The 12,619-nt window shown below is 46.5% G+C and overlaps 1 protein-coding gene across 3 annotated transcripts; it reads right to left on the bottom strand.

Moving 5' to 3' along the window:
- Positions 1 to 293: 293 nt before the first annotated feature.
- PGAP4 (post-GPI attachment to proteins GalNAc transferase 4) lies at positions 294 to 12,619 on the bottom strand. 3 transcript variants are annotated; one of them, XM_075931384.1, is made up of 3 exons: positions 11,592 to 11,928; positions 8,811 to 9,089; positions 294 to 2,713 (listed from the first exon to the last, which is right to left on the bottom strand). In XM_075931384.1, exon 3 carries the CDS (start codon positions 2,588 to 2,590, stop codon positions 1,403 to 1,405), a length of 1,188 nt encoding a protein of 395 aa, XP_075787499.1. In that variant the 5' UTR covers positions 2,591 to 2,713; positions 8,811 to 9,089; positions 11,592 to 11,928; the 3' UTR covers positions 294 to 1,402. The 3 variants fall into 3 exon arrangements, with proteins under 3 accessions (XP_075787499.1, XP_075787500.1, XP_075787498.1); XM_075931385.1 differs by lacking the exons at positions 8,811 to 9,089; positions 11,592 to 11,928 and adding an exon at positions 12,474 to 12,619; XM_075931383.1 differs by lacking the exon at positions 8,811 to 9,089.

Genomic DNA, 12,619 nt, shown 5'->3' with positions numbered 1-12,619 from the left:
GAGACTCGTTTGTTGGACACTGCTGTCAGAGACTCAGTCAGGTGTGAATAGCCAGAGAATGTGAAGAGGTCTCCCCCGTCACTGTGCCTCAAGGAGTCACAATTGAGAATACCAAATTCAGGACAAGCTACTGGGGAAAAGGGAAGATACACCCCAAACTGCTGGTTATTCTTCCATAAGATCTACCAAACCAACAGTAAGTTTCACCACACTGGCTAACAAGAAGTCAGAAATGCAGTCTCCTTAGGTATTCTAGTCCTTGCACCACTACCAACAACTATGATCTTAATGAGTAGTTATTTAAAACCAATTTAATCAAACAAAAAGGTTCTCCTGATCCCAAAGGACTGGTCACATATCTAAGTGATATATTGACCTGGGTCTAACCCAGTAATCATGCTGTTGCCAATCCCTTATCTAATATCTAAAGATTTATTTATAAATAAGAAAAGTGAAAGATAAAATTTTCCTAAAAGAATCAAGTACATTCAGTAGTTGCAAAGTTCTTGGATCGAGCTTGTAGCAGTGATGGAATTAACTGCTGTCTTGTTAAGTCTCTGATTGCTTCCAAATCACTGGAAGGCCCTTAGTCCATTGCTCAGAATGTTCCCATTAGTGTAAATCCATACCCCAAAGGATTAAGTAGCAAAGAGGCAAAATGGAGTAATTTCCAAAGTGGTTTTTTTTATAGCTTCTGCCAAGTGGAGGAAATCCCATTTCTTCACTGTGGAAAATTACAGGAACAAGATGGTGTTTGGAGTCACGTGGGCAAGTCAAATATTCATGTATCCTTTGCTTAGTGTTAGTAGAAGCCATCACTGGAAAGTTCATTAAATGTAGATAGGTGTCTCCCAGGGTCTATTGTGAGTTTTTGTTCTTTGGTGAGCCATTTAACTTAAATAATCCCTTTAAGGTGTGCAGGCTAAATATCTTGTAGATGTTACCAAAGAAGCAAACATTTGAAATTCAGGTATTGAGCCAAAAATGATCCATGCATACAAATAATCATTCAGCAAATCACAACTTCTCTCTAGACACTTAAATAGACATTTTATATAAGAATCGTTGCAATTATATAACAGTGGTAGCACCAATGATCTACCTAGTCATATTTTAATCAGCTAACATCAAACATTCCCCTCCCAGCCATGAAAAAGGATAGTAGTAAACCCTCCCCTTCCTCTTCCATCCTCCTTTTCCTTTCTAAGGTCATTATGAAATCAATAATGTAACTATAGGTTTAAGTACACTTTGAAAAAAGTTCCTTTCCCACCACTAAGTGGTGCTAATAGCACTGAGCACAGTTGCAAGGGGGATATGGATCTGTTGTGGCTCAGATGTTATCTCCAAGAACAAGGCTCCCTTGGCTCCCAGTCTTTCCAAAAAGGCATTTCTTGGTGGGTTACAGTAGCTTAGGGTTGTCATTCGACCTGAGGCTGGAAAACATCCCCACGTGTTTGACCAGATTGGGCTCCACCACGTAGGCCCTCTCACCCTTGGTGCGCAGCAGCGAGTAGAGTGCAGTGTCCTTGGCAAAGCCCCGACGGCACTGCAGCCCCTGAAGGTAACCTAAGACACGGCGGGCAGAAGGCGCAGAGAACAGCATGGCAGGCATGCAGCACTCGGTGACTGGCACCACGTTGTAGAGTTCGGGGGCTAGCCGGCGCAGTTCCAGCAAGTAGTGGCGCCCCACCAGCTCTGCTAGTCCCATGCTGTATAAGGCAAAGAACAGGACAATGGGCCAGGTAAGTCTTGGGCGGCCCGATGCCCAGGAGTACACAATGCTCAGCAGGGGGCCCAGAAACATGCCCAGGCCAAGCCACTCCAGGATCCTCATGGGCTCTGGGTTGATATAATGCTGAAGCCGCTCAGGGTGGTACAGCTTCAAGTAGAGGGCATCTTTGAGGTGTGGCTTGGAGAGCCGTGCCAGCAGCAGGTGATGCAGGACAGGGAATAGCTCCTCCTCGGGAACAGCATCATCTTCCACCACAAGGAGGTACTCTGGATTGTAGGCCAACAGCGACTGCTCCAAGCAGAAGGCATAATCCCGCTTCTCCTTCTCAAACTGATTCACAGAGGTGTCAGGATCCTCCCAGTTTTTGTAGCGGCTGACCATTGCAAAGTGGGTGCCCAGCAGTGTGGCGTCCTGGTAGCTGCCTGGGTCCTGCTCTACATTACAGAGAAAGATCTGGTAGTTCTGGCAGTGAGGGCCACACTGCTGGAGGAGGCGATGGAAGCGGGAAGCCACCTGCAGGACGTAGTGGAACTCTTTCCGCCTCTGCACAGTGACAATGGTGACGAGTAACCATGGTCTGATGGGCATGCCAGCTGAGAGCTTCGAGGAGTTAGGAGTCTGCAGGTCTTCAAAGTAACGGAGGGCAGCCTGGCCTTCCTCCTGGTTCTGCTTCATGAACTCCTGACTCATGGGATCCAGATGCCAGCGTCGTAAGTAAAAATAGGAGTGGAGGAGCCGGTGGCAAATCAAAGGAGCCAACACGCCAAACGTTACCACAGTCAAAATAAGGAGCTGAGTAATGGGGCTGGAGAAACGGCACCACTTCCTGTAGAGCCGCAGTCCTTGCAGGAACATGGCAGCTGGATACAGGGTGTGGTCCCTGTGTAGTCATGCCCCAATTCATTCGCTCCTCTGTCTACTTTGGGTGGCAAGTCATTAGTGGTGCATCATGAGAGAGGCTCAACCAATGCTCCTAACCTACAAGGAAAGAAAGAAACATTTAAAAATATGCACAAATCCAGTAGTATCAAAGGAAGAACTTCCAGACCTAACAATCTGGTGAGAACAAAAATCTGTGATGAGCTCATAGGGAAACGAGTACCATGCCCCTGAAGCAGTGGTGGGAAAAGATCCCTGGGCATCGTGCCAGGGACAGGATAAGAAATCATAAGGTGACTTACAAAGGAGTCCATCCTGATTTGTTGAGCTCACTGGGGCTACTATATTACCACAGAGTCATTACATTGCTGGGGACTCTGATCTTCTTAGTATTATTCTTGTGGAAGCACATACAGACCCAAATTGAGATGGGAACAGACCCCAATGGATATGCACCCAGGTCTGCCGCAAAGAACTTGCAATCTACTTAGACAACTCAGACTCACTGGAAGAAAGCATTATTAACCCTGTTGTCTAGATGAGGAACCGGGCACAGAGAAATCACAGGATTTGGTGGTCAAGGTCAAATAGTAAGTGGGTGGCAGAGCCAAGATCTCAACCCAAATCATCAGAGTCCTCGTCCAGTGCCATAACCTGAGGACCATCTTCCTAACCAGAAAGAGATGTACTTTTCTTCTATAGCTTGCCATTTCACAATTGTGTACACCTGTTTATTGGTTGCTTCTCTAGGGGGTGCTGTGCAACTTAATACATTTATGAAGGCTGATGGCAGTAAACTTAAGTCTGAATCAGGCTCAGGCACAGAACCACAAATCGCCCCTCCCCCTGTTAAATAAAGCAATTCTGTTCCTGTACCCTCAATTTCCTCCTCCTTTCTGAGCATATTAAAGAGGCAGATCAGGCCTCTCACACAATGTCTACACTACAGCTCTTACAGTCATACTGCTGCAGCTGCACCACCGTAAGGTCTCCTGTGTCGCTGCTCTGTGCTGGCATTAGAGAACTCTCCAATTGACATAATTAAGCCCCCCACTGAGCAGCGGTAGCTGTGGGCAGGAGAGCATCTTCCACCAACATAGCATTGTCAGTGGATTTTTGTCAGTGAAACTTATATCATTCTGCGGGGGTGGGGGAGTTTTTTCACACCCCTGACAAAAATGTAGGAAAGCCTTGGTATAATTAGGAGCAAGTGGATAAATCTTCTGATTGAGCCATTAACTGAAATTTAGATTTAGAAGTTTTCATTTAACATTTGAATTCTAAGCTACACGAATCAACCCCCTCCAACTTTCAAAAAATTAGGGTTGGCCATATTCTTCTATTCTGCCCCACTCTTCTGGATTGCCACTAGCCTACTCCTTTAACAATCTCATTGCACATTGTTCACACAAAGTTAGCACACAGAGCAGTAATTTTCCTTTCTAATTGTTTTTTTGACACTTCTTTACACTTTCCTTGTTTCCTTTAACTGGCTTTCCTTCTTGCATATTCATTTCTTCAGCTCTGTCTATACTACCAAGTTTTGTCATCAAAAACTGCCTTTTGATAACATAAGTGAGGCTATGTCTACACTGGCGGGTTCTTGCGCCAGAAATATGCAAATGAGGCTAAGTGTGGAATATCAGTCTCATTTGCATATCTAATGAGCCGCCATTTTGCAGAAGAGGCTCTTACACCAGAAGGAGCTGTCTACACTGCCCCTTCTTGTGCAAGAAAAACCCTCTTGCGCAAAAAGGGGCAGTGTATACAGCTCCTTTTGGTGTAAGAGCCTCTTCCGCAAAATGGCGGCTCATTAGATATGCAAATGAGACTCAGCGATATTCCACGCTTAGCCTCATTTGCATATTTCTGGCGCAAGAACCCGCCAGTGTAGACATAGCCTGAGAGTGTACATACTGCAGTGCGACTTTTATTGGGAAAATGCTCAGTTTTGGCAACAAGAAACTTTCACCCTCCAAAAGACTTTTTTCTTTTCCTCTCCCTTTAGATGCTATTATTTGTTGTCTACAGACCTGACTTCCACCAGTATCCCACAATACACAATTGCTCTGCTGTTTTGATTTTTGCTGCCTGGCAGGTATGTACCCCACCCCCCTTTTTTTTTTGGCCTTTTGGGTGTTGTCAACAGAACTTGGTAGTGTAGACTTTTTACACCCAAAAATTTCATCATCTGCCCAGCTACAATAAAGTTGTTTATACAAACGTGTTGCAATGGTGGAAAAAAAAATTGTGCATTTGAAAACTAGAGGTACTGAGAGTACTTTTTTTTTTTTTTTTTAAAGAGGCGAACACTGGTGTAGACATAGCCTTTGACTCTGTGTTTTTCCTGTTTGCCTAACTCTCTGTACTGCAGCTCTCTTCTCTTTTCCAGGACTTCCTCTGGGACTTGCTGCACTATCTGCTGTCTTCTCTTCTTCCCACTTGTTAAATCTCAGTTGAGGCACCCAGGCCTAACTCCAGTTACTCACATTCTTGCCATGTGATGTAACTAACATTCTGCTTGAGACTTGATGCTGGTGCTCATTTGCACCCTCCCGTTAATTAGTGTTGTTAGCTATTTACTCTGGTACAGATATCCCCACTGAGTGGGATTGGAGGTGTGGGTGCTGTCTGCCACAAAGCATGACAGGGATGAGACATTCAGTATTGAGCACACAGTGGGCCTAATTCTGGGACCACATTTTGACTTAAGACACTATTACAAAGTCAGTGACTGTAGTGCTACCTATGAAGGCGGTTACTTCCTGCAGCCTGAACAGCACTTTGGCATCCTTACATGAAAGGCCTTACACTGGTGTAAGTGCAAAGTGTGCTCGTTTTCGCCCACCCATATAGTTTTCTCTGGATTTGTTTCAGGCCACACTGCCTCACCCTGTAGGACAGCAAAGAACTCCTGATTAAAAAATGACATATAACATAAGAACGGCCGTACTGGGTCAGACCAAAGGTCCATCTAGCCCAGTATCCTGTCTACCGACAGTGGCCAGCACCAGGTGCCCCAAAGAGGGTGGACCGAAGACAATGATCAAGCGATTTGTCTCCTGCCATCCCTCTCCAGCCTCTGACAAACAGAGGCCAAGGACACCATTTTATCCCCTGGCTAATAGCCTTTTATGGACGTAACCTCCATGAAATTATCTAGCTTCTCTTTAAACTCTATTATAGTCCTAGCCTTCACAGCTTTCTCTGGCAAGGAGTTCCACAGGTTGACTACACGCTGTGTGAAGAAGAACTTTATTTTATTAGTTTTAAATCTGCTACCCATTAATTTTATTTGGTGTCCTCTAGTTCTTCTATTTAGGGAACTAATAAATAACTTTTCTTTATCGGCCCTCTCCACACCACTCATGATTTTATAGACCTCTATCATATCCCCCCTCAGTCTCCTCTTTTCTAAACTGAAAAGTCCCAGACGCTTTAACTTCTCCTCATATGGGACCCGTTCCAAACCCCTAATCATTTTAGTTGCCCTTTTCTGAACCCTTTCCAAGGCCAAAATATCTTTTTTGAGGTGAGGAGACCACATCTGTACACAGTATTCAAGATGTGGGCATACCATAGTTTTATACAGGGGCAGTAAGATATTCTGGGTCTTATTATCTATCCCTTTCTTAATAATTCCTAGCATCCTATTTGCCTTTTTGACCGCCGCTGCACACTGCATGGAAGTTTTCAGAGAACTGTCCACGATAACTCCAAGATCTCTTTCCTGATTTGTTGCAAATTAGCCCCCATCATACTGTACGTATAGTTGGGGTTATTTTTCCCGATGTGCATTACTTTACACTTATCCACATTAAATTTCATTTGCCATTTTGTTGCCCAATCACTCAGTTTGGTGAGATCTTCTTGGAGTCCCTCACAGTCTGCTTCTGTCTTGACTATCCTAAACAGTTTTGTATCATCTGCAAACTTTACTACCTCACTGCTTACCCCTTTCTCCAGATCATTTATGAATAAGTTGAAAAGGATTGGTCCCAGGACTGACCCTTGGGGTACACCACTAGTTACCCCTCTCCAATCTGAAAATTTACCATTTATTCCTACCCTTTGTTTCCTGTCTTTTAACCAGTTCTCAAACCAAGAAAGGACCTTCCCTCTTATCCCATGGCCATGTAATTTACACAAGAGTCTTTGGTGAGGGACCTTGTCAAAGGCTTTCTGAAAATCCAAGTATACTATATCTACTGGACCCCCCTTGTCCGCATGTTTGTTAACCCCTTCAAAGAACTCTAACAGATTAGTAAGACAGGATTTCCCTTTACAGAAACCATGTTGACTTTTGTCCAATAAATTATGTTCTTCTACATGCTTCACAATTTTATTCTTTACTATTGTTTCGACTAATTTGCCCGGTACTGAAGTTAGACTTACCGGTCTGTAATTGCCAGAATCGCCTCTAGAGCCCTTTTTAAATATTGGTGTCACGTTGGCTACCTTCCAGTCATTAGGTACGGAAGCCGATTTAAAGGATAGGTTACAAACCACAGATAATAGCTCAGCAATTTCCCATTTTAGTTCTTTTAGAACCCTTGGATGAATGCCATCCGGTCCTGGAGATTTGTTAACATTAAGTTTTTCTATTTGTTCCAAAACCTCCTCTAATGACACTTCAATCCGGGACAGTTCCTCAGATTCATTACCCACAAAGGACGGTGCAGATTCAGGAATCTCCCCAACGTCCTCAGCCATGAAGACTGAAGCAAAGAAATCATTTAGTTTCTCCGCAATGGCTTTATCGTCCTTGATTGCTCCAACAAACAGATAGCTCGATCATCTAGGGGACCCACAGGTTTTTTAGCAGGCTTCCTGCTTCTGATGTACTTAAAAAACATTTTGTTATTTCTTTTTGAGTTTTTGGCTAGCTGTTCCTCAAAATCTTTTTTTGCTTTTCTTATTACATTTTTACACTTGATTTGACAGTGTTTATGATCCTTTCTATTTATCTCACTAGGATTGGACTTCCACTTCTTAAAAGATACCTTTTTGCCCCTCACTGCTTCTTTTACATGGTGGTTAAGCCACGGTGACTCTTTTTTAGGTCTCTTGCTATGTTTTTTAACATTTAAGTTGGGCCTCTATTATGGTGTCTTTAAAAAGTTTCCATGCAGCTTTCAGGGATTTGGCTCTAGTCACTGTGCCTTTTAATTTCTGTTTAACTAACCTCCTCATTTTTGCGTAATTCCCCTTTTTGAAATTAAATGCCAGGGTGCTGGACTGCTGAGGTGTTCTTCCCACTACAGGAATGTTGAATGTTATTATATTATGGTCACTATTCCCAAGCGGTCCAGTAACGGTTATATCCTGGACCTGATCCTGCACTCCACTCAGGACTAAATCGAGAATTGCCTCTCCCCTTATGGGTTCCTGCACTAGCTGCTCCAAGAAGCAATCGTTTAAGCCATTGAGAAATTTTATCTCCACTTCTCTTCCTGAGGTGACATGTATCCAGTCAATATGGGGGTAATTAAAATCCCCCATTATTATAGAGTTCTTTATTTTGGTAGCCTCTCTAATCTCGCTCATTACAGTGCTATGTCACTCTGTAACTTGTGACAGTGTGCAGGGATCATGAGACAGATCTATAGCGGCTCTTGCTGATTTCTTCACTGGCAGTTCCTTCCTTCTCAGAAAACAGGGTATTTTATGCATAACTTCTTGTGTTGAATGTATGTGCTTTGCAAGGGTATTAAAGCAGAGAGTTGTCCTGCATATAAGCCCTGGGACCCCAGGACTCAGGGCATGAGAACCTGAAGATCCAGATGCTTGGATAGAACATGGTTTGGTGAATCAGAGGCACCCTGAAATCTGTGCCCTTGCCCGGGGATGTAAAAGCCAATTTAATCAGTTAACTGGTTAAATGTTCAATGTCCACACAGGCTGGGCTGGAACAGCCTCCCCTGCCTGCCATGGCCAGGTTGAAGTGCCCCATCCATGTTCTGGCTGGGCCCAACCTGAGTGGGGGCTGCTCTGGTAGCTCCTGCTCATGGCACACCATGACACACTATGTTGGGCCCACTGCAGACGGGGCTGCTCTGGCAAGGTTGGAGTAACCCTGTCCATGGCACAGTGGGCTGGAGCAGCTCCCTTCCCACCAGTCCTCACTGGTTAACCATAATAGGTATGTATCGCCCAGTAAGGGTGATGCTCACTTGTTAGGTATTCGCATCCCTACCTTGCAATGGTCTTGCTGTCTGGGGACCTTGCTATACCCACACTCCGTCAGTCATCAGCTCTCCCCAGATCACTGTGTGCGTTACTAACTGCTTCTGTGCTTGCGGGTCACAGCAGAAATGCAATTCCCCGTTTTTCGCCTGGTCTGGAATCTTGGGTTGTGGCTCCATCTGTTGACTTCATAGTTCACATAGCAAAAGTGGAAGGGGTCACCAAGACACAAACAGGTGAAGGAGGTGGAGACTGAAGGTCAGCCAGATGGGAGCAGAGAGGTGGCACCCTGGGTATGGAGAGGCAATGAATGGGAACTCAAGACAAAGGGACCAAGAGAACAAGACTGGCCCCATCATCTCTGTAATGGCTTGCTACTGGCTGGCATGCCCTTTAAGGAGAGTCAGCCTCTGCCTTGCCTGTTACCTAGCAGTTAATCCTCTGCAGATCATGATCTGGTAGGTTAATCACCATTAATGATCCCAGCTGGGAAAACGTCAGGGAGGACTATAGAGAGAGAGAACATTGCCAGAGCTCTGTGTGGGAGTTGGTGTTGATTTGTTAGCTGGAAGGACAAAGAACTGCAAAGAGATGACTTGGCTGCAAGGCTGGGCCATGGGAGATGAAGACAGAAATAGGCCATTGTAGGACCGAAGTGGCCAACTGGGCTAGAGATGAAGCCCACTCTTCCTCCCACAAATGCCACATACTGATGCCAAAGGGCACTACAATATTGAGTGGAATATCTCAAATGGACAGATCGCAAAGTTCATGGGTGGCTGGAGTCAGACTTTTTAGAGATTAGTTCTGATCCCAATCTCAGACATTAACCTGGATACAGACTCACTTCACTACTTATTGGGATGATTCATATTTTGATAATACCCCTATTTTTCAGATGCGTTGTCAATGTTCTCACTGAAACAGTCTTTTCTACAGTTCTCCTTTAAGATTTTAGTGATATTTGTGTTGGACTATAAATGCACTTTTCGATAAAATTATTCATGGCCTGACTGGATTTTGTACATTTTTTATCCTCCTCCCCCCCTCCCCCATGTACAATAGCTGTATATTTTGTTGTAGCAGTATAAATATATTCAACTGGTGTTACTCTTTTATATATGTTCCTAGAAAATTTTGTATCAGTTTGACAGATTTCTTATCCGAATGCTTAGCTCTAATTATATTATTTTCAGCTCACTTGGTTTTTTTAGGGACACTCAGCCCTGTGACTCAGTGCATCCTTCCAGTAATGCAGCACTGCATGCAGATCAAATGTCTTTCACATATTCAATATACCCCCATTTACTCTGGACTAAATCGTACCAAATAGACCTAGCCTGAAGTCAGAGGGCAGTGAAGCTTTTGTACTGCCCCAAGGATAGCACTGGAAACACTGCAGCTCAGAGAGACTGCCTAACAGGATTTTGTACTGGGGGGGCAGGGGTTGTTGATGGGGAGGAAGGAAGGAAATGTGCAATCCCCCTTTTCAGGATGCAGCACCTCCTTTGCACACACCTCTGCCTAAAACTGACCTTTATTTTTTTTGTAAAAAATGAAACTTTTAACCCATATTTAACCTATAGGCACTCTCAGAAAGCTGGTACCCCTAGGCATCTGTCTACTGTGCTCATTTGGAAATCTGGCCCTGCTTAGATCCTTACAGCCCTAACTATTAATCCACTTGGCTCAAGAGAGATGAACTCTGGCTGTGGGATGATATTGGTAGTGTGGTAATTTAAGCAGAAGTAGGCATTTAAAACCAATGAAGAATAAAGAATTTGTAGAGGTAAACAGTTGTGGTTATATCTGCAAAGACCCTGCTGGCAGAGCTGTTTAAACCCTGAGGCTACCTCTACACTGCAGGCTTTTTGCGCCAGAATGGCTGTTCTTGTGCAAAAACTTGTGGAGCATCTACACTGCACGTGCGTTCTTGCGCAAATAAATTTACAGTAAAGCGATGGAAAAGAGGGCTTCCTGCGCAAGCGTTATTCCTCTCCTCACGACAAGGCAGAGAGCACGGGCAACAGGGGTTTCTTACACAAGAAACCCCTAAGGCTAAAATGGCCATCAGAGCTCTCTTGCGGAAGAGAGCATCCACGCTGCCACGGACACTCTTGCGCAAAAGCACATGGCAGAGTGGATTCACTCTTGCGCCAAACAGTTCTTGCACAAGAAGCAGACAGTGTAGATGTAGCCCTAGGGGAAAACAGAGAATTCCCTTTGCTCTCGCCCCCATCTCTTGTACCGTTTCACACCCTCTGCTAGGTGTACTAGAGGGGTTTCAAGCGTTGCAAGAGCCAGGCCTAGGATGGACTGTTGGGCTGCCTTAGGCTGGCAACTCCCACCCTGAATTCTGGCAGCCTGGAGATTAACGGGGAGAGAGATTTTCAAGGGACCCTTGCGGGACGGGCACGGCTGGGTGCTGACACTGGCCAGGGAAGGCAGGCTGGGCTTCTGGACAGCTGCTTCCACCCCGCAAGGCGGCAGGGGCTGCCCAGCAGACGCTGGCGGCGGTGCTGAAGGCCTGCGGCCCCGGAGCCAGGCACGGAGCCGCACCTCCCTTCCCCGGTATCACCTGGCCCGCGAGCCGCCCTGCACCAGCACCTGGCGCGGGAGCGGCAAGAGCGGGCGCTGGATGGAGCGGGGCTTCCCCGGGCCCGGCGGGTCGATGGCCGCGCGTGGAGCCTCCCCGGGACCCCGGAGCTACGGTGAGGGGCGCAGCGGGAAACCTCCCCCCCGCGGCCCGGGCCGAGCCCAGCACTGGGGGGGGCGGAAAACAGCGACTCACCCGGCCCGCGGGCCCTGTGCTCCCCGCCAGCCCCGCGTCCGTCCCCGAGCCCCGGCCGGACTCAGCCTCCAGCGCCGCCCTGCCGCGCCCGGCCCGCCCCTGCCGCAGGGCGCCGCTGGCGGGGGGACGGGCCGGGCTCTGGCGCCTGCTGCAGCGGCAGCTCGTCCGTGCACCGCGCGGCAGAGCCCGCAGGGAGCAGCTGGGGCTGCGGGCGGGGTCACGACGGGAAAAGCAGCGCGCCGGGTTTGCTGCCGGGGGCCCCCGGCAAGAGCTCTTGACCCGCCTCCCGCGGGCTCTGGAGCCGGAGCAGCGACAGAAACACAGCGGCTCCCCGGAAGCCAGCGTGTCACCTGCAGGGAGGGAGGGAGCCGCGGGGCCTGCTCTGGAGGAGGAGGGACCCTTGCGGGAGCGGGGCTGAGTGGTTACAGGAGAGAGAAGAGGCCCCTGGAGGACGAGGGGAGGGAGGGGAGCGTGAAGCGGCCTCCGGAGGGCTTGGGGGCCCCGGATGGGTGGGGATTGTGGTTTAAAGTTAAAGGTTCGGAAATGTGGCTAATCCCAGTCCCATGGAGGCGCAGAAACAGGCAAACTATTACCAAATATCTTTTAAACTTTTCTTAAAGGGCTTCTACGTACACATTATTATTTTATCACTTTCTTACATACATAGGCACCAAATAATTATTAGAATGACCAATAAGCAAAATGCAATACAGTAAAGAAAATTCCTTGAGGTTTCTCTAAATCCCAATAGTTGTTAACAAGGGACTAGGGATTATTAACAGTTACATTTACATCAGTCTTACTTATAAGACTCATTATTTATCTAAAACTTTTAATACTACTACTTAACAATACCTCTAAACAATTTCAGATAATACTTACATTTAACAGACACACAAACTACAACAACATGTTTGGTATACATTATGCTCTACAGGAACTCGTTTGGTTCAGTGAGCGGGAGGTGGCCCTCCGGTGAGATCAGTCCTCGGACCTGGCTCATATTCTGCCATCCAATGTTTATTCAG

The sequence above is a fragment of the Pelodiscus sinensis genome, chromosome 6 (assembly GCF_049634645.1).
Source record: "Pelodiscus sinensis isolate JC-2024 chromosome 6, ASM4963464v1, whole genome shotgun sequence".
Taxonomy (NCBI): Eukaryota; Metazoa; Chordata; order Testudines; family Trionychidae; genus Pelodiscus; species Pelodiscus sinensis.
This window is presented reverse-complemented; position numbering and strand designations above follow the sequence as displayed.